The 21447-nt window shown below is 44.6% G+C and overlaps 1 protein-coding gene across 13 annotated transcripts in view; it reads right to left on the bottom strand.

The window, feature by feature from the left end:
• Positions 1-4786: 4786 nt before the first annotated feature.
• Positions 4787-21447, bottom strand: part of APIP (APAF1 interacting protein) — a 205371-nt gene continuing 188710 nt past the window's right edge. For all 13 annotated transcript variants that reach the window (XM_085643500.1, XM_085643503.1, XM_085643499.1 and 10 more), the window contains 2 exons: positions 9663-9830; positions 4787-7596 (listed from right to left, as the gene is read on the bottom strand). In XM_085643500.1, coding sequence (XP_085499626.1) covers positions 7497-7596; positions 9663-9830 — 268 coding nt within the window. In that variant the 3' untranslated portion in view covers positions 4787-7496. The remainder of the gene's footprint in view (positions 7597-9662; positions 9831-21447) is intronic.

The raw sequence follows: 21447 nt of genomic DNA, 5'->3' as shown, positions 1-21447 counted from the left end.
CCTGCACGCCAACCGGCTCAAGCCCCACTTTGCCCGAACTGAACTAAGCCTACTGCTGGCTACCGACGATGGGGGCGAAAGTGACTCCGAGCCCCTACCAGACCTCCTGGGGTCCTCGGGCCAAGACGGCTCCTTGGAGGGCGTCCGCCTCTCCGCCACCCTGACACCAGAACAGCGCCATGACTGCCAGAAGCTGCTGCAACCCTTCGCTGCCCTCTTCTCTCTCACGCCCGGGGTGACCCCCTGGTGCGTCCATGACGTGGATACTGGGGACAGCCCCCCTGTGCGACACCGCGCCTACAGAGTACCTGACCGAGTCCGAGCCTGCATACAGACCGAGGTCTCCAAGATGCTCACCCTCGGAGTCATCGAGCCATCAGACAGCCCATGGGCCAGCCCGGTGGTCTTGGTGCCGAAGGCCACCGCCCCCGGCACTGCCCCGGAACTCAGATTTTGTGTAGATTACCGGGGCCTGAACGCAGACACCAAGACCGATGCCCACCCTTTGCCACGGGCAGACGAGCTGATCGATCGCTTAGGGGCCGCCCGCTACCTGAGCACCTTTGATCTCACCGCTGGGTACTGGCAGATCAAGCTCATTCCCGGCGCCCAGGAACGATCCGCCTTTTCCACCCCCGATGGGCACTACCACTTTCGGGTAATGCCCTTCGGTATGAAGAACGCCCCAGCGACCTTTCAGAGGCTGGTGAACAAGGTCCTGGCCGGGCTAGAAGCCTTCAGCGCGGCCTACATCGACGACATTGCAGTCTTCAGCGACCACTGGGCCGCGCACCTAGGACACCTTGGGGAAGTCCTGGCCGCTCTCCAAAGAGCCGGGCTCACAATTAAGGCCAGCAAATGCCAGATCGGTCAAGGATCTGTGACCTATCTGGGCCACCAGGTGGGGAGTGGCCAGGTGGCGCCCCTCCAGTTAAAGGTCGATGCCATCCAGGCGTGGGAGCCCCCCGCAACCCAAACCGCTGTCCGGGCCTTCTTAGGCCTCACAGGCTACTACCGACGATTCATTAAGGATTATGGCAGCATTGTGGGCCCCCTTACGGAGCTCACTTCCAAGAAACAGCCCAAGGCGGTGCACTGGACGCCCCGCTGTCAGACCGCTTTTGAGGCCCTCAAGGCGGCCATGTGCGCTGCCCCTGTGCTACAGGCCCCTGACTACAGCAAGGAATTTGTGGTTCAGACCGATGCCTCGGAGTACGGGGTCGGGGCGGTCCTCTCCCAGATGGACGCCGAGGGCCTCGACCGACCTGTGGCCTTTATCAGCCGCCGACTGCTGCCACGAGAACAGAGGTGGAGCACCATCGAGCGAGAAGCCTTCGCTGTGGTATGGGCTCTCAAGAAGTTCCGGCCCTACCTTTTCGGCACCCACTTCAGGGTCCAAACTGACCACCGGCCCTTGCGGTGGCTCATGCAAATGCGGGGCGAGAACCCCAAGTTGTTGCGATGGTCCATCTCGCTGCAAGGGATGGACTTCACCGTGGAACACCGGCCCGGCAACGACCACGCCAAGGCTGACGGCCTGTCCAGATTCTTCCGCCTCGGCGAGGAGAACCCCCAAGGAGAAAGGGTGACTCTCCCTGCCTTCAGCTGGGGGGGACGCGTGTTGGAGCTGGCCTCGTGGCGTGGTCCTGTTCCCCCTCGCTAAGCCGCACGAGGTCCCATGCACCTCGGGGCTCCTCCATTTTGGATTGTACGTGACTCTACGTAACCACCTACGTGACCCCGCTCCACCCGGCCTCGGTCCTAGCGAGGCCCGACATCGAGGCGCCAACCCCTGGCCCGGGGGATACCACGTGAACCCTTCCCACTCCCGGCGGAGGGCAGTATCGATGGGACCCCCAACCGTCCTTCCACACCCAGGTGCGATCGCCCCACAGCTCTCTGGGGCCTGGCGCCTCTCCTGCTGGGCGTCTGGCCGCTCCCTACCCGGCCTCTCCGCCCCCCCGGGCGCAAGGGTCCGGACATCAAAGGGCTCCAGTCCTATATCTGGGGCGACCCGACAACAAGACAACAGTTGTATCCTGGAGTCAAGAGCCCTGCTGATCGGATCGCGGCTGACCCTACGGAAGAAGACTCATCCTGAACCCACACTCTGAGCCCTGCTGACGACGTCGCGGCTCCACCGTGCTTAAAGACCTTCACGAACCTTTGGGGCCCTGCTGACGCTGTCGCGGCCCAACCTTGTTGAAACTACCATCAGAGCCCAGCTGACCTCGTCGCGGCTCGACCGAAGCGGACCTACCATCGGAGCCCTGCTGACTGTGTCGCGGCTCGACCCAAGCGGAACTACCACCCGAGCCCTGCAGACGCCGTCGCGGCTCTCCACGTCCGAGCCGCTCTGAGACCAGCACTCAAGGTCTGGCGCAGAACCTTCCCGTACCTGGCTGGTACTAGGACTGTCCCGCTACCCTATCCCTCCAAAGACATTGAGACTCTTACTGGATCCCTCGATCCCACTGTAAATATTGAACGTACTACTATTGATAAAGAACCAAGTTAAGCAACTGATACGGAGTCCTGTGTGGTGATATTACTGGGCCTAGTACGATCTTAGGAGAAGGACCTCCCCTAGGGGGCTTCTCAGCGGCGCTCGGCTATAACTTTGCGGTAGGAAGGTGCCCCGGAGTAGTCTCCCCGACTCCCCGGTGGTCCTCCCTCCAACACCAAACTGTTCTGCAATATTAAAGACGCTTGTCCTTCAAATATTGGCAGCTGTATGCATGATATGTCTAACAAGTGTCTACGATCAATCTAAACACAACACTCTGTACCTTCTAGTGACCCAGACGCGTTCCTTGCATGATGTACAGACCAAGGGCACATTTCACGGTTAAGAATGTGCAACAACAGTTTGTTATCCTGCAAGGCAAAGTCGAGTCAGCATTTAATAACACATAACAACAGTGTCGTGTGCAGCGCAGCAGAAACGACAAGCTTGCTTGTTAACTATGATCTCGGTTATGCTAACTTAGTGTTGTAAATAGGGCGTGGCTTAGTCCATCTCACAATACCTGACGGAGTTGTTCTGCAAAATCAGCTGATTTGAAACATTTACTTTTCATTTGTTCCTCTATTGCTACTTTTTCTTGCGTAACGTGTTTCTGGAAAGTGCTTATAATGATTGATTAAATTGCTCTTTTAATATCAGAATATTGTATCTTTTATTAGCGATTGCTTTTCAGAAAATCACCCGAAATTAGAAAGACTCTACACAGTTGTCCGCCAAAGCGTGGTGGTATGCAGTGTGTAATAATCATGGTTTGGATACTGCATATATGCAAGCCATATCTCTTGTTTTAAAGCACAAGGACTTATGGACACCAGTTACGCAATTCCTTGATAACTCTGCAAAGGCATCTTTTGTTACCGCCCCCGACACCCAAAAAGTTCTGCAACCTCCTTGACTTTGTATTGTACTAATTACTTTATTATCAGGTACCTTTTAATATTTCTTTTTCAGATTCATATTGTCTTTTTGTTCAGATTTGAACGTATATCAACAGTATATTTCCCGCCTCCCTTTTTTGTTTAGTTCTATTACACTATTGCTTCTACCTTAATAAACTACTCTTTAACCTTTAAAAGGATTCTTTGCCATTTTTAAGTCAGTGCAGCTTTTGACGATCTTGTGTGATTTACAGAAAAAGCTTTAAGAAGCACTACTAAGAGAGGGGCTTTGGCTCTACCCAAAAGTTGAGCTTCCTCCTGGCTGACTTAGATTGCGCACAATTAGTGAGCTTCTGCTCTGGGGGCCTGATTACGAGTTTGGCAGTACGAGAGCGGACAGTCATGACGGCAGTCTGCTCCCGCATCGGCAAACCTGTGTGCCCACCGACCGCCAGAATACGAGTTTCCTCGTGTCTGGCGGGCTTTGTTTGGTGGACCTACGGCGGTGCCTCTGAAAACGGGCACTGCAATGGGAAGGTAAAAAAAACTGCGTCATCATTGACTCACCGACCGCCCTGCAACCCTCTTATCCAAACCACTTGCTACTTAAATGCCATGGAGATGGGGATGCAGAATGTACTCTTCTGTGCTACAACCTCAGCTATTATGATGGATTTCCATCTTAGTGGCCTGTTATAAACTGAAGCAGAGGAGCATTAATAATAGAGGATAAATCTTGGATGGGACACGAAGGTAATAGGGAGGGCAACAAGGGACTGAGGAGAGAGAAGGAATGGGACAAAATGAAACATATGAGCAGCCAGGAAATAAGGAAGTAGCAACAGGTAGTGAGAAAAAAAAACTGGAGGGGGAAGAGTTGTAACCAGAGGGAAACAAATAGGTGGGAGGCATGAGGACGGCAGACTAGGGAATCCAGTTAATTACCGCATTTAGCCCATGAATATATCCATATTACATTAAACGGGAAATTGCTATACTTGGCACTATTGCTGACCAACTCTATCTAGATCTTACCACACTGACCAACAATATTCAAGGAGGTGGAACAGAGAGGACAGCAAAAAGATCATTTACTCCACTGAGGAACTCAATCTAAAGAATAAGCGGTCAGTGTTAATATACAGTAGATCTAAAACACCACTGGCTTGGCTCGCCTACATCCAACCCCTCTCTCTGTGCACATGGCTGAAGTCTGATGAACTTAAGTAAGCAAAACCCTTGAATGTTCGTGTTGGACGAACTTCACCACTGCTCGGCAGAAAGCAGAACACTCACGTTTGTTAACAAAAATAAAATAAAAATATCTGCACTGCAATCACTAACTCATCCCAATATAGATTAACAGAGATACAACAATGTAGAAGTTTTATTTGTTTATTCCTTTAAAATGCATTATGATGTGATCAAATAAAAATACAAGACAATATGACAAAACTTTATTAAATTATGGTAAGCCTAGTTTGAAACAACAACAGATTTATTTTCTAAAGATAGGACAAGTAAACTCCAGGGGTGTATCCACATATGTACAAAGGAAGAAGATGCAAAGCACCACAAGAGCAAAGGGACTCCCGAAACCAAACACTGCTGGCGGTCTCCTGGGTGAGAAGAAATAGTAGTCACCAATATTTCCCCATTAGCTGCTTTGGGGACTTCGCAACAAAGAACAGACCAGACTCTGAGGCAGCTCACTGTGCTTGTGCCAATGGCTTAACAAGAACATATCTGTTTATTCACGACTTACCATAACACACTCGCGTCTAATACTGTGTTGAATAAGGGGAGCGCATGCCGAGTACAGAAAAACAATGGTCAGACTAATCAGAATAGACTAGAGGATATTGCGTTGTGTAGCACTTTTAAGACTTCAATCAACTTTATTAACAGTGCTTCAGTCGCTTCCAAATGTAAACCAAGCCCTGTTCACCTCAACAAGCTTACTTTCAAGTTATACTAACGTTTTATTAAGATTTTTTTCTTCATTCCTCTCTGATTCAGCATAGAACGGTAAACCAGGCTTAACTAGTCCCAAAAGCTTTCACATTTCCCAAGTCATGCGTCAGCAGCTCGTCCTGTCCAGGGTTTTTCTTTGCTTTCTCCTATGTGTTATTTGAATTTATAATGGGATAAACAGTGCTACAAATCTCCAAATAGAAATTAAAAACAAATTTGATAAGCCACTCTTTTCAGACTCCTATCTGCTACTTCCAAAAAATGAAGTACTAATGAATCAAAGTCAGCAATCTATTTCTGTAAGACATTTTTCACCTGTGAATTTATGTAATTTGTAAGAGGAATCTGAAAGTTACAAATTACAGATGCTGTTTGGTTGTCAAGAACAAAATCATGACGTCAGCCATGCAGAGCGCGGAACATTCCCTGCTTTGGAGGCATCAGATGTTCTTTATTGAGAGCGAATCCAAGCAAATGTTCACCCCAAGCTAACAAAGGGCCTTTAAAATAGCAGAGCTCCCTGCTTTTTTATGTGTTTTGGCCAGATTATCCCCTGGTGTGCAAAGTGAATTAGGTTTGGATGCTAAGAGCAGCCACTTGTAAAAGTAACAAAGCACCATGTGGTTGTCTTAAATTGGTGATCATTGTATTAATTATTTTTGAAAGAATACACATCTGCTTTGAGCTCGGGCACATCGAAATAGACTACATAAAAGACTTAACTTTATCGAGGCAGTCCTGGAGGTGGGGTACCGATGTCAGAACAGTACAGGTTTTAATCATCAATAGTCTCACAATCACCCAGACTTTGGCTATAAGACTACCAAATAATCTGATCTGCACTTGGAAGCCTTCCTCATGGAATCTAATGCAGTAACCAATACTTGGGCTAAATCTACACAACCGTGGTCCATAACACTCAAAAATGCAATGGCCCAGACACAGTTTCTACCTCCAAAGGGTGGCACGAGTACAACTCTGTTAGGTGCACAGTCCAATATTACAGCTGTAATGGAGACCTTGGGTTCAGAACCGCCTTGGGTTCAAAAGTTGGGCATCCATCAACTCCACTTTCAATGAGCTGAGCAGAGATGATTTTTAAAAGTGTCAATAACACACATGCACAATAAAATGGGCCGTTCTCAGCCCCAAAAGTAGAAGTGTTAATCTGTAGCAGTCAGGAGGTATCTATTTAAGTCTGTCTAAAATATATATAATTCAATGACACTCCCTGCTAAGAAGATTGCCTAATTTCCTTTGACTCACAACTACAATTTGTCAGTGGTCCTCTTGTGGGCCCACTAAGGGAAGAGTGGGACATTAATCGAAGGGCAGTAAAGAGGGATAGTAATAGTTGGATTTAAATATAAGAAAATTGTTCATTTTTCTATAATCTCTATAACTCCGTTGTCCAACAAATTTGTTTGTGGCAATTAAATACACACTAGTTAGCAATGGTTCTCAAAATGTAAGCACTTGTATTGTCTCTATTGCTTTGCGCAGTGTGGGCGGAACCCCTTACAACATACTGTATGGTACTTAACTTTCCATTCAAACTAATATTCTCAAGCAACACTTCAACTGAACAAGTAAGAGGCAATTATGTACTGGACCAAATGAAGCACTCAAAAAGCAGTTCCTTCTTGTTAGCATACTATTTTTTTTTTTTTTATTAAATATTGCATTTTCCAGTTAAAAAACATAAAAAATATATCCAGGATAGGTTAACACTGTAGGCCCGACTCCAGGACTGTGGAACCCAAGTACAACGGTGTTTGTTCACACTTTGTGCTCTACTAATAGAGGTTCTCAAATGTCAAGGTATCATGATGCACAGGGTGGGGGAAGGAAAACCATAATTTCCCATCACAAAAACCTATTGATCAGGATACAGAATCCTACACTAACACAGTGTGCATGATTTGTATGGAAATGGGGACCCTCTATGTAGAAGTCCAATATCCTGGGCAAACCATACCCACAATCCTTAGATTTACGAATCCATGTGCTACGAGGACAAACAATGAAGGGGGCATGAAACATCCATCTTTGACTCCACCAAAAGACCCACACCAAAACAGGAATAAAGTGTCCAGACATGTGAGTGTTCTGAAGCTTTATTCGATCCCTTTCTCTTCAGTTGGGCATTCAGCGGGATCCAGTCCATGCTGTTTCATCTGGACTGCGATGTCAAAAAGGTAGTCATAGCATTCACACCTTCAAGGAAAAACAGAATAGTTGTTAGAACTTAGCCAAAAATTCCATTGCAAATAGACGAATGCATGTCCCGGCTGAAACTAACTCCTTCCCAGCTTCCAGATGGTTGGAGCTCCACTCTGTCCAAAGGAACTCAAATGCACTTGGCATTAAACATTAATCCATTAGTATTTTCATAGTCCTTCAGCAGCCTCTAGGACATTTCAAGGCGCTTTATAGGGAAGTGCTAGAGAATTACAGGGACTTTATGCAGAAGGTAGTGAGTGGTAGGCAGGGACGGCAACTATCAGAAGTCCAGATAACATGCAAGGCTAAATAATCAATATTTACAATATAGAATGACTAGGCAGTGCTAAGGGAGTGGAGAGAACATCCAATTACATTGGACAATCTAATCCGTATTCACTTTGTTTAGATGTTGCTAGAGTTTCGACCAATATTATTTATTATAAACTCAATGGGGCTCATTTCAATTGAAAGTTGTTTTTTTTATTCAACTTGTATGATGTGAATTAATTGGATGTGTGTAAATGTTTTAGAATAAATAATCAAGATCAAGGATTTGTGGGCGTGGTTAAGAACGTAGGCTGAAGTTTAAAGTTCAAAACAGAAGCCAAGGGGGTTTGATGTAAAGATGTTTAGATGTAGACGTATGTTGAGGGACAAAGTACAGGAGTTTCAGTGCCAAGGTTTTGGCTTAGTGGTTGAGGCTAAGACCTGACACTTCGGCAGCAAGGCTGGTGTGGCCATGTCTTAGCCTCCCCCCTTCTTATTTAGAGTGGATGAAGACATGGCCAGTTTCAATGTAACTCACTGCTATAACCTGGCACTAACTGGCAGTAAATACAGCAACATGATCCCCACAACATGAGAGAAACCTCCCATGGTGTGTAGGTTATTTATTTTTTCCACAAAAAAGAAAATTTCACTTTGGGATTTTATTTTTGGAAACGAAACAAGTTTAAAGTTTGAGGCACGGCTCCGTCATATTTCAGTCCTAAATTGCTTTGGTTTAGACTTGAAAACATAATATTAAGTTTATGGATTCAGGTTTAAGTGTTTACCAAGGAGGTAATTTTGCAATTTCAGAATAAGGCTTTACTTCTAGTAGATCAGTCAGGGGGTAGAAAGACTAAGCCCTAGTTTGATCTCCTAAAAGTGAGTGAGTGTTTGGGCTTAGTGGTTTAAGCTATATCCCACATGTTTATGCTTAGCTATGATGATTTAGCTAAGATTTAGTGGTTGTGGGATTTCATCTTTGATTGGTAGTTTTGAGGTGTTTCAGACGTTTATATTTCTGGTTGATGTTCAGGCTTCAGGCTTGCGGTTTGGACTAAGCTGAAGATCCACTAAGTGAACAATTATGAAACCAGGCTTGCTTCACAACCTTGATTGCTGACAAACCGTCCTCCCTTTTACCTGATCCGTACATGATTTTGGCTTTCTCCCAAGTGCCTCCCAAGACACAGAGGCCATGTTGACAGAGCCATTTGTAAAAATTACAAAAAAGGCTGTGATGATAGTTTCTGAACATGCAAGTAAGTGATGCTTGATGGGCCGGCGGACATCTAAAAATGTGATGGATGGGTTACTCCCTCAGTGCGACAGAGTACTTTACTCTGTTGCCTTTACTATATAAATGTTCATCCCTCAAACTCTAAATCAGGCCCTAAGATGCTTTGGTTTAGACTTGGGAACACAGTATTAAGGTTAGTGATTAAGGGTTAAGAGTTTACCAACGGGCTAATCCCTAATCTGTATCTCCTACAAGAGAGTAAGTAGTTGGGCGTAGCAGTTTAAACTACATCTCACATGTTTATGCTTAGCCTTGATGAATAAGCTTACGTTTAGGGGTTAAGGTGTTTAATCTTGGACACGTGGGTTTGAAGTTTTAGGCTCTGATGTTCTGATTTATGGTTACCGCTAAGGGTTGATGTTCATGGACAGACTTCAGGCTGTTGGTTTGGACTAAGGTGACCGATCTACTCGGGAAACAACTATTAAACCAAACTTGCTTCCCACTCTTACTTACTATCATGGCATTCTACCCAATAACAGATACTCACATGATTTTGGCTTTCTCCCAAGTGTCTCCCCAAACATAGACTCCATGCCGGCGGACTAAGACCGCACAAGAGTCGGGATAGTCAATCATTGCTTGTACCATCCGAAACTTCAGATCTTTCTCCTCAGGAGTATTTTCAATAATTGGGACCACCAACATGTCATCATACCTAAAAGAAAAATAGGACTCTATGATCAATGTAAAGTAGAACGTTTAGAACGCTGGAAGGGGGTGAGGAAGAGAGAGACACTACTTTATTATTTACATTGTTTTTTCAACCCATCATACATCATTATTACAATTAAATTCATATACAGCTCTCTATGGGCAAGAGTACAGGTCATGCACACCCATGTTCACCACATGTTAAAGGAGTGAGATGATGGTACGCCTTTTTTTGGTGAGGGAGATAGGGCAAGTTTCAGGAGGCAGTCTCTAAGTATTAAAAAATTCAGGGAGAGTAATGTGCAGAGAGACTTGGGCAGCCTATCACTGGCAGCGTTGCTGGAGTCCCTGAAGGACTGGGTGGAGTCAGTCACTAGTCCGATTCACCACGTAAACCTGAGCAGACAAAATATTTTCCATATTAGACTGATGTATTTCACCTGGAACACTGTCTGCCTAAAATGGTAACCTAATCTCATGTCATCTAACAGTTTTGGTGGATTTTAGTTTCGCTTTTATCACGTGCTTTGTTCATTTATGAACCACGATACAATTGTGTTTGAAACTTGTGTCAGGAATTGCTGTGGCCTTATTCCATGTGGGCTTGTAGGGAAATTTATCAAACCAAAAGAGATAATATTTTATGAAGAATGGAAAATGTACATATCACTACTTGACAGATGGGGATTACGTTTCCGGATTTCACTGCCACTGTCTCCCACCTAACGAGGGAGCCCAATCACACCTGCTCTTTTGTATTGCATCATTTATGTGGTTTAGTCTGACATGGGGCCCTTCCAATCTGTCTCTTTGGTACATTATTGTCCTAGACATTTGGGGCAAAAAAAAAAAAAAGAAATCGTAAATGAATCCATGGACAACTAGATACTACTCAAGACATAAGAGACTGTCCACCTTTACCGATAATCACTAATGGCATAAAGGTTCCCTTCGTCGTCTCAAAACACACCTTGGCACATCAGCATCCACAATCAACGGCTCCAGTAATCCCTTGAGAAATTAATGTGAATGAGTCCTTGTGACAGAAGTATTCCAAACCCATTTGCACAAATATTCATGTGGCATCAGTGCCCCCAAGTATATTAGTATTTATCTTCTTTGATATTAATGCCCTCACTCACTTTCGCCATATATTTTGCAGTATCATTGCCTATCTATCTACATTCTCCAATATCACTAGTGACATTAATGCTTAGACACCTTCACCAATTATCTTGTGGTATCAGTGCCAGAACATAACTTCTTCAATAATCTTTTGTGGAATAAATGTAGTAGGGAATTGGGTTTTTGATTGAGGGGGGTGATGACCCTTCTCATGGAACAACCACAATCCCTGTCAGAGTGAACCACAAAGTCACTAAATCAACATGTGCTCAACTCTGGTAGCTTGGCACAAAAGCATGCAGGCTTAACTTAGAGGCAATGTCTTAAGCATTTAATTCAGCACACAAACTGTAATAAAGTGAAAACACAACACAAGAAAAACTCACACCAAGTTCGAAAAATAGGAGAAAATTTAATAAATAAAATGATATCAGAGTGACAAAAATCAAACAAAAGATATGCAATTTCAAAGATTTAGATAAGTAGAGCGTATAAAAGCACATAGGGCCCCTTGCAGTCATATGGTCGGGCTAGACTGGGTGAAAGTAACAAGTTCAGTCTGACTGCGGTGGAGCGCAGGCTGGATACAGGGACAAGATTAGTCTTACTGAAAACGTTAAATTTTCAGAGTCTGGAGTGAAGAGTCCAGTTCACTGTGAAGGAGGCCGCGAGGAGAGTGTTGCGGATGGTCGTCACTGTAACACGAAGATCCTGTCAAGCGTCGCAGACGATCATGGCTGGAGCTTCGCATTGGTGCTCACCGTGGGCTGTCCGTGCTGTAGTGCAAAGTGCAGAGTTCGTGGTCGTCGCTGGTGGTTACTGTAGCGCAGAATTGGGATCACTGCAGCTTTGTGTTGGTGGCCTTCGTGAGATCTTGGCGCGTACAAGCCTGTTTGCAATTGCAAAGAACCCAAAACTTCATGTCAGTCAAGGAGTCTAGGACCTGGGAAGGTACCCCTTGATGATAAGGAGATCACTGCAGGTCCAGTTGCAGCATGTCAGCTGGGCAGTTCCAGGGAGGCCTCTAAAGCTTGTTCTGAACCTGTAGTACAGAACAGAAGGTCAGCCACCAGACCCTTGGAGTCACTCTGGTAGTCCTGGGATCAAGGAGAAGCAGGGCAGTCCTTTGAAAGTACAAGGTAAGCTTCAAGCAACAGGGCAGTTCTCTTTGGTACAGAGTAGGCTTCAAGCAGAAGGGCAGTCCTCTGATGTACAAGGTATTCCTTCTAGGGATTCCCCCACAAGTCTAAGGGTGAACTGAAGAGTGGGTCTGAGGATACTATGTCTATATCTTGTGCCAGCTGTGAAGCTGAAGAAACCTCCAGAGCTCCCTCCTCCCCACAGTTGGTTCTGGAATTTCCTTCCTCCATGCCTTGGATTCCAAGAGGTGTAGAGTGACAAAAGATTGGTGTTAAGTTCTTTGAAAATGTGCTGAGGCAGCTCCTTTGAAATGTAAGTAGGGCAGGGAACAGCTCTGCCTCTCCCATCTTGCCTCCACATAGCCCCCCCCCCTTTATATCACTGTCTGGGAGGAATACACAAAGGCCAACTGCCACTCTAATCACAGTCATGTGATCCAGGACCCCGGCTGGAGGCACAAAATGGTTAGAATAAGAAAATGCCAACTTTACCATTAAAGAGGAGTTAAAATTCCAATTCTTTTGAGACCAAACATGACAATTCTAGCTGTTTCCAAATAAAAGTTATCACTTATTAAATGTAATAAGGTAAGCCAATGCTATCCAATGGGAGAGGTAGGCCTCCCAGTAGTGAAAAATGAATTTGGTAGTTTTTCACTACTGGGCATGTATTACTTAAAAGTGTATGCCCAGCCTTTTAAATACATTCCATCATGCCCTATATGTGGTTTAAGGCCTATCCTAGGAGTACCATATGTTTAGAAAATTGAGTTTTAGGCCTGGCAGGTGTATTTTGCCAGGTCGAACTGGCAATTGAAAACTGCGCACAGGTTGCAACAGCTGTGTGCTTGTTTTAAAAGGTTGCGTAAGGTGGTGCACAAGTGCTGCAGGCCCACTGGTAGCATTTACTTTACAGGCCCTGGGTCCATGTTGTTACCACTTTACTAGGGATATTGAAGTTCACAATGACCCTCCCCAGTAAAAATTTAAAATCAGCACTCTGCCCAACTATCCAAATAACTACTTGTAAGATCTTTATTTCCTAACCACCTTCTCAGTGATAACACTGTCTCTACCTATCTTATTCGAAACATCTCATGTGCCACAAGTTTCTCATTTAACTTCTGTCATTTCTTGAGAAATCAGCACCAAACACCAGTTTCACCAATGATTTGCACCACCACCACCCCTTTCGTCAAATCTCTATGACGTCACTGCCAGATCCACCTTTTTCAACTACTTCCCAGCATTAGCATCACACAAACCTTTTCCATTGTCTTTTAGCACTAGAATTCTCACCGGTCTTAATGTTTATGATATCATTGCCCCACTCACCTGTTCCAATAATCTCATTACATCAACAACTCATATACCTTCACCAATTTGCTCACAGCACTGGTGTCCAGTTCCACTGTGACCAATACTTCCTCATGAGTATCTGGCCACCATCATCAGTAAACCATTATGTCATCATTATGCTACCCACCTTCACTAATGGTCTCTTGTCACATCCGTGCTCACTAACCCATACGTTCCAAAAATGTATATTAGAGGGCTCACCACTTAATTGCTCCAAACGTTTCTTGTGGCATCGCACCCCTTCACAGCATTCTTAATAAGGCAATCATCAAAATAATTTGGATTTCCTTAGTAGTACAAGATACTTGAATAGAAACATATTTACTGGACACACTTGGTATTGGCTTTTGGCTCACAGCATTTGGAACACAGTTTTTTCACATAGCAGAAAGAGTGAAACAAAATGATTATAGACTACAATTTAGTGCTATACACAGATCTATATAAAATTAACTCTTGCAAGTTTGAGCTGATTTAAAGTTGCTGTGGAAGCAGAGAAGTGGTGAATGCTGTTGGAAACCAAGAGAATGTATATTTTTTTAAATCAAAGATTTCAGTGGGCAGTGCTTGTATGAAAGAAACTGAAGGATGAACAAGTGGCGCCACAAAGCTACAGCTCTGCCTGCTGTGCTATCCCGATTAAATTTGAACTAACTAAGACAGCACACACCTGGGCGTGCTGCAGTTCCTGCTGTTTTTAAAATAGCTGGCCTGTCCAACAGACACCAGGACCCAAAGCAAACAGGACGTGAGTGTGTCTATTTACTTGGCACATAAGCGAAGATACACAAACAAGATTAGTGGCTTACACTGAATTCTCTGCTGGCAAAAATGCTGTTTCGGTTGAGCGATGGAGGTGCCCCAATGATCTCAAACACCTGGAACACCCAGGACTGCCAAAACTAAAGCTCGGCTTAGAACTTTTCAAAAGAAAAGTAAAGGACAGGCTAGTAACGAAGCATTAGGAAGGGTATTTTGTAGGTCTCCACAAAGCGGTATCAAGCTATTCATTTAAGAGGAGATTCCAGTACCCAATGCTTTATTATTTTGTTTTACACACATTTGTAATGCACTGCACTAGTGCTGCAATAAAGAATACTAAATCATGAGGCAAGGGAACCAGAAACACAAACGCCAGCCAAGTGGAGCGGAGTTTGTATTCGGTGGAATAGGGAAGGGCCCACTAGAAGCACCCAACTTGCTGATGGCATACTAAACTTGCTGACAGTGATACCAAGATTTGGGTGGGAAGTGGGAGGGCGAGGCTCAGAAGATTGAGAGGCTTAGAGAGAGGGATCAAGGGCTCTTTTTTAATTAGTGGATTAATCCAGATGTGCTTGGTGAAACAGGCGTGACTTATTTTATTAATCATTGGGATCAACAAATAAACAAGGTCAATCATGCAATTCCCTTTACTAGTAGATGGTTTCACATGCAGGATCGCAGCTTCCATATACTTCAATCGAGGTAGGGTAGGCTTCTTCATCTCTTACACAGGGACATGAAACGGGCAAGCTCACAACTGGACTGTGAATGTTAATGTTGAGGATTGTTTTGCCAACAAGATCACCAACTAGCGATACAGGTTTTTTTTTTAAAGATGCTATTATGCTAAACTTGAGTGGGTCTTTTTTAACTTTATGAAAAATAGTAAAAACCTCTTTAGATTCATAGAGAAATGTTCTGCCTTTTGTAAATGGATTAATATATCTTTGCATGATTTTTGCCACTTAAATACTTGTTTCTGAAGAGGAGATTGGACATAGAAAAGGGCCCCAGTGACTGCGACTGCCCATATGATTAGGGTGGATAAAGAAAATGTTACTTGTCCTGTAAGCATCGGATCAAGATTTACATACTGTGCATACTCCTGCCTTCTAGTGTTGGGCTCAGGCATTTGTAGATTGTTTTTCTCCATCTAAGTATTTTGAGTCACAAGTGCACTGTGACTCTTCCCTTAGTGGATAATGCGCATGTGCACTGACTCCATGTTAGACTGGTTTGACACAGCAGGTGAGTGTATGTATGGAGTGGCGAGTTAATGTAGCATGGTGCGCCATGAGTATAGTGCGGTGTCAACCACATAATAAAATAAAAGATATGCAACAAATGCATCCTTGCGGAAAGGAGAGTGGGTGCATGTAAATCCACAGCACTACATACTATGAAATGAAACTCACAGGGTAACATTTTTCACTTTTGGTAGAAACACTTGCTCTGCACAGACTGTAAAGCAGTATCTTCCAAAAGCTGTGGCTAGTGTGTGGATAATGCAGTAGTCTAATATAGAGTCCTAAAGACAGTTTAGCCAATCATAGCTTGCTTGAGGGTTAAATTGTCCACACAATACTGTTTGGAAAACAGGTGTGGCATTGACCAAATGACCGCATTTTGACAGCTGTGGAATATAACCATAAAAGGCCATGCTAGCACTTTTTCAGGTGGAGCTTTCGAGACCTGTTGTATAAACTTTGTATATACTTCTTTGTGGGCTGACAGTCCGCCCACTGCTTTTCATTTGTTTGTTTCAGTGTCTTTTAAAAATCCTTGCTTACTAGTGGTCAATCCTTCTTCTTTGTTTCTTTTTTTTGTCTTTTGTTTCCTCCCATGGAGCAACGACCAAGTACTGTACCTTTACACTTTGATCATTTATCTGTTGTTAAGGGACTATTTTTTTCTTGGTTTCCTGCTCCTATTATCGTTTGCCTGTATACATCTTAGGTGCCATACCTGCTTGTATTTTAAGTTCTTTTCAGCGCTCTGAGCTCCAACTTTCTGCAAACAGGGTTGTAATTCTTGAGGTAGTGTGTGTGATTTTGGAGGACGTGCACCTTTTATATTATGTTTCAGCCATGCGCCTAACTTTTCTACATGGTGGACACTTTTATTTCAGCCTGGCTTTCTTTTCCTTCATAGAGCCGGACCTCGCTGTACTGCGCATGCTCCGTGTCCTCGCTTTTCATTTTAGAACCGTCTTTCCACCTAAACAGGCCAGGCCTCTCTCCCGCTAAAGTCCTGACTGTTGCTGCTCTCAGGCGTGCGCCTAACTTTCATCCATGGTGAAAGAAAGGGAAAAAATTCCCACGCGAAAGTGGATACATTCGTACCTCAGCTTGTTTTATTTACGGGAGACAGCAGTAGTTGGTCTTCTCTTTCAATGCTTGTTTTGCTACAGTGGGCTTACCCCTGCATGAGGACTTAGGATCAGGAAACAGAATGTCTTTCCCTGGCTTTTAAAATCCGAGCACCGTCAATACCTGATGTGCGGGATCCGTGAACCCTGTGTGGTCTCAATGGCCTCCACCTGACCTAGTTGGAGATCAGATAATTTGAGGAAAGCTTGTGCCACACACAGGCATTTGAACACAAGAGGCATCTTTACCACCCATAGCAAATTAGCACAGAATGCAATCTTTCCTCTTAAATTCAAACAGCCAAAAGCCGGGATATCCCACTGGGATGCAGGGTACATTTTATGAGTACTAAAGGCTAGGCGTCTAGAAGTTAATGAGCTCATTGCGCATGCTGAAATTAAATAATCATTAATAATAAAGGAGATTATTAGCTATTTTATAGTTGGCCAGAAAGTAAATCAGTGGGCGAACGAAATGCATTGGTAGTTTATGTAAATTAGTAGAACTTTAATTTTGAGAAGGCGGGCTAGTTGAAGGTTGAATACGTCTTAGGACACTGCCTAGACTAATTAGTACAAAAGTAAATCACTGCTGAGAGAAACTTCCATCAGTTGAGAGAAACTTCCATGTGTGAGCATTTCATGGACACTGGTTTCAATGGTGTTATATCTGTGTGCATCTACAGTGTAATTTTAGCTTTGCGCACTATGTACAATGCATTGGATAAAGTTGGGAAGGTCTACTTTATCATCAATATTATTTCTGCTGGTGTGTTCTGAGCACTAATAATACCAGCTGCAGAATGTCTACCACCTTTATCACAAAGATCTGTTTTACTGTTGCAACACTCAGAGTCGGCATGGTGACTCCGTGAGTAGAACACGATGTTGAAACAACAGAGAAAGCTTACCTTCTCATGTGTGAAGTTCTGAGAGACGGCAGAAGTGCTGTTTAAAGTTCTGCATTAAAAACATGTTATTTATGTAAGGGCTTTCTCTTTCAGTGTTATGTACAATAACACACATAATCCTCTTCAGATGGAAAGTGAAGAAGGCCCAATGGCCGACAGAGCTGAAAATGAAACGGATGCATTTATTCCAGGCGGCCCACATAAAAATGTGCTTTGCTGTTTGCATCTATTCTGGGTCAGATAGCAGCTCATACATACTCGGCCTCACTATGCTTCCCGTTTTTGGTGTATATGGCCATGAAACTCGTACTTCTACTGGAGAGGAAGTCTTTGAAAGCAGCCACCGACACCATGACGTATTGTGTCGTAGAAAAAGAACTGACCACCTCTGATTCATAGAGCCCTGCTTCCATAAGTCTCTTAGTTCACCTGCTGCACACCATAATTTCATTTTGATCACGATCCTCCACATTCTGAGGGATTTGAGTCAGGACGTGAGAGACTGTCTGGAATGCAGACGGTCACTCTCAGTCTCTGCTCCCCTGCATGTCCTGGTAGTGACAAACAGCCTCTCTTGTTTCTCACCACTGTGAGACCTACTCCTCTCACAGGCGAGCTTTGGATGTTCCCTTAAATATGTTTAAGTGGTAATTCCTGATCTGAAAGGAGTGGCGTTGCCATGTTTGGTATGTTTAGAATGGTAGCGATGAAGGCTGCTTACTGGTGTAAATGAATTTTACATGACTATTTTTGAAAGGCTACTTTTCGAAAGTGGGCATTTCTCTGTGCTTATGACTCTTTAAGCTTTGCAGCCTGACTCCAATTCATGTCTCGGCCTGGGTGACAGCTACAATTTGTGCATACTTACTAGTCAGCCATCACACATGAAGGGTTGGGTGTGACAGGGTTACATTTGCATTCATCTGCATACTGATGGTGTTCGAGGGCTGGGAGAGAAAGGGGCTTTCACACTTTACATTTGTATAGGCTGTGTACTGCCCCTCACACAAAGGGCTGATTTTCCCCGGAGCTAGGGCTGGGGTTGAAAGGGAGTGTTGTGCACTTCTAAGGTTTCCTTTGAAGTTCCCACTAGCCCAAAGACAATTTGGCATTGGCTTACTTTATCTGTACAGGGGCTCTGACACAATGTTTTCAGAGCACTTTTGAAACTGGAAACAAACTTGTCAGAAGGACTGCTGTGCTGCTCAAAGGACTCACCAGGACTGCTCTTTTGCTGTTGCCCTGCTGCCTGATACTTGCTGAGTGGCCTAAAGGACTCACTGGATCACTTTTCTGTTTGCTACCCTGCTGCCACCTGCTCTCTGACCCTGTTCTACTAAGGCACGGTGGTGGGGTCAGGAGAGATCGCCATTAGAACTACTGGTTTTGTTGTGCTGGTCTTCCTACCTACTGCTGACTGTTTGGTGTCCCTCCCAAGTGTTCTCCTAGGACTGATGGCGGCCCCAGAATTGGCTGTGGTCCTTTAAGTCTGGCCCTAGCAGTCATTTTCAAACTAGCGCGGTGAGCGTTTTATCCTCACCCAGTACGTCTGAATTTAAGGAGCGCATGGTAGGTGCTCCTTGACTCCTGCGAGGAATCGCCATATGGTTGCCCTGTACGGCCCCCCGGGGGGGGGGGGGGGGGGGTTATACTTAGATAGATGAGGGCAGTCCCGTAGCTCAACCTCCCTATCTGGAGTGACAATAACGACCGTCAGGAACACCCACTCCCCCGGGTTAATCCAACCACTGCGAGAGACGGGGTGACTGGAGTCCACGAGTCGGGCTGCCGCTGTAATTACACTGCTCAGAGGCCCGTGCTGTAGGCTTCCCCCTGCAGCAGCAAGCTGTATGCCCGAAAGGTGGAAGGTACTATGGAATACTGTGGAGACCGAGGAGGTCTTGCCGTACCGTGCTTCCCAGCGAGTGGCTTGATTGCCATGGGTGATGCCTCCCCTGCTTCTGAGGGCAGAAAGCAGGAGATCGGGCATCTGAGGTCCTGCCTAAGCTTCCCCACTCTCCGTTGTGGACACTCTGTGTTCCTGCAGCTGCACAGCGGATTTGCGGGCAGCCGCTCTGTAGGATTTGCACGTGGGGGCAAACCGAGGTCCCCGATCATGACCATACAGTGTGCGAGTGCCCCCTGTCCTATGAGTCATACTTGGGGGTGCTTATACTTGCCAACTGGTGGTACTACGGTGTGGGCGTCAAAGGAGGCCTCCGCTAAGGATCGTGCCACCATTAAGGAAATTACTGTAGAACGTCCAAGAGGGTGCTGATGCACCGCACCTCAGTTCTTATGAGAATATTTCATAGTTCATGTTTCTAGAGACAGAGGATGTGATTTCCAGTCTGCTGCAATTCATGCTCTAAACATTCACTAATATTATGATACATATCGTGTTGGTTATTGAGCTATCGGAGTAACGAATGCCCTCTCAGTCCTTGCAGTATATGTTCTGGTAATATGTTGTATACGGTTTTGCCATTTGCATTACCAGGATAACAAGTACTATTTCAGAGACTGAAAGGGTGCACAGTAATAGTGGTCTCATGACGTGTGCAAGATATAGGCCTTTCTCTTATTGCATTCATTGTGATGTTTGACAATTGCCTAGTTGACAAAATAATTATTGGTTCATACTGTTTGTCTTGTGCTTTGTACAATATATTTTATACATTTTACAGAACACTGTGCGGAGTATCTTTTGTGGCGTATTCATCGTGTCACTGTGGTGAGTGTGTTGTGCAAACCCTTTACACATTGCCTCGGATTATAAGCATGCCTATTCTGCGCCAAGCTACCAGAGGGTGAGCACAGGTTAAGTTTGGTTTGTAACTTACTTGCTCTGACTAGAGTGCTGGGTTCTAGATAGCTCAGGTGCATACCTAGCCAACCAGAAACCTCATTTCTAACACCACCTCTGGAATGGGACCATTTAAATATCCTCACCACTTCTGAAAGCCTTCAGTTCCACTGTTGCATCTCTTTCTGGCTACAGTTATCCCATCATCCTTCTTACTGGTGGAATGGATATCCGACAGTGTATCACAACTTCTTTGTTTCTGGATTTCAGCTTGATGGCCACTGATTAAATCACAAAGCATATTCACTGATATAGCCAAATCACTCAGCACACATTTGAACACATACACTCACATACACACTATGCATTTTTCTTGTAAATCTGCACACGCATTAAATGCTGGTGCACGATTACGCCTACTAAGAACCGACTCAAATAATACACTGTGCCTATGGCAATGACAAATACACACCTTGGCCATTCCGCTGTAACTCAACATCAATATGCACTATGAGAACAAAACTGTTTAACCTTTCTTTAACCCTTTCTTTCCTACCATGAGAGAGAATTTATAGGCACTGCTATTTCACTACCAGGCACTTCAGGCACAGGGACATAATAAGTTATTACTTTTTCGCTACCGTAGAAGAAAATATCAAAAACTGTCCGTGCATGTTAGGCTGCAGTTCACGGACATGCCTCATTAGTATAGAATAGATGTTCACTTTAACATAGAGGCATTTTTAAATTGCATGTCTTCATTAGGTCATGTTTAATAATTCAGCTTTGTTAAAATATTGGTTTTAAAAGTCAGGACCCAAGGTTGTCTGGCTAGTGCTCATTGATATTTTCTGCAATATTTGTATTGTGGCCGTTGTGTGAAGAAATTTGATGTTGCCTGTGAAGTTATGAGTTACGTTCTATCCAACTATTTTGTGGCAGACTTGCGATTGTGGCAGGAAAGTGTGGGAGAGTCTCGAATTCTCACATCCCCCCATGTTTTCTTATCTTGACTGTTGTATTGCAATGTTTATACCCTATGCGGGGCGCTGGTGCGCTTGCCTAGAAATTACTCGTTTATTCAGCGTGTTGGTTAGGTGTTGTCATTTTAGCCTACTCCTCGTGAAGTAACAGTTGATGTTGTAGCA

This window comes from Triturus cristatus, chromosome 3_1 (assembly GCF_964204655.1).
Source record: "Triturus cristatus chromosome 3_1, aTriCri1.1, whole genome shotgun sequence".
Classification (NCBI taxonomy): Eukaryota; Metazoa; Chordata; class Amphibia; order Caudata; family Salamandridae; genus Triturus; species Triturus cristatus.
Note: the sequence above shows the minus strand (reverse complement) of the source record. Positions and strands in the feature narration are given on the sequence as shown.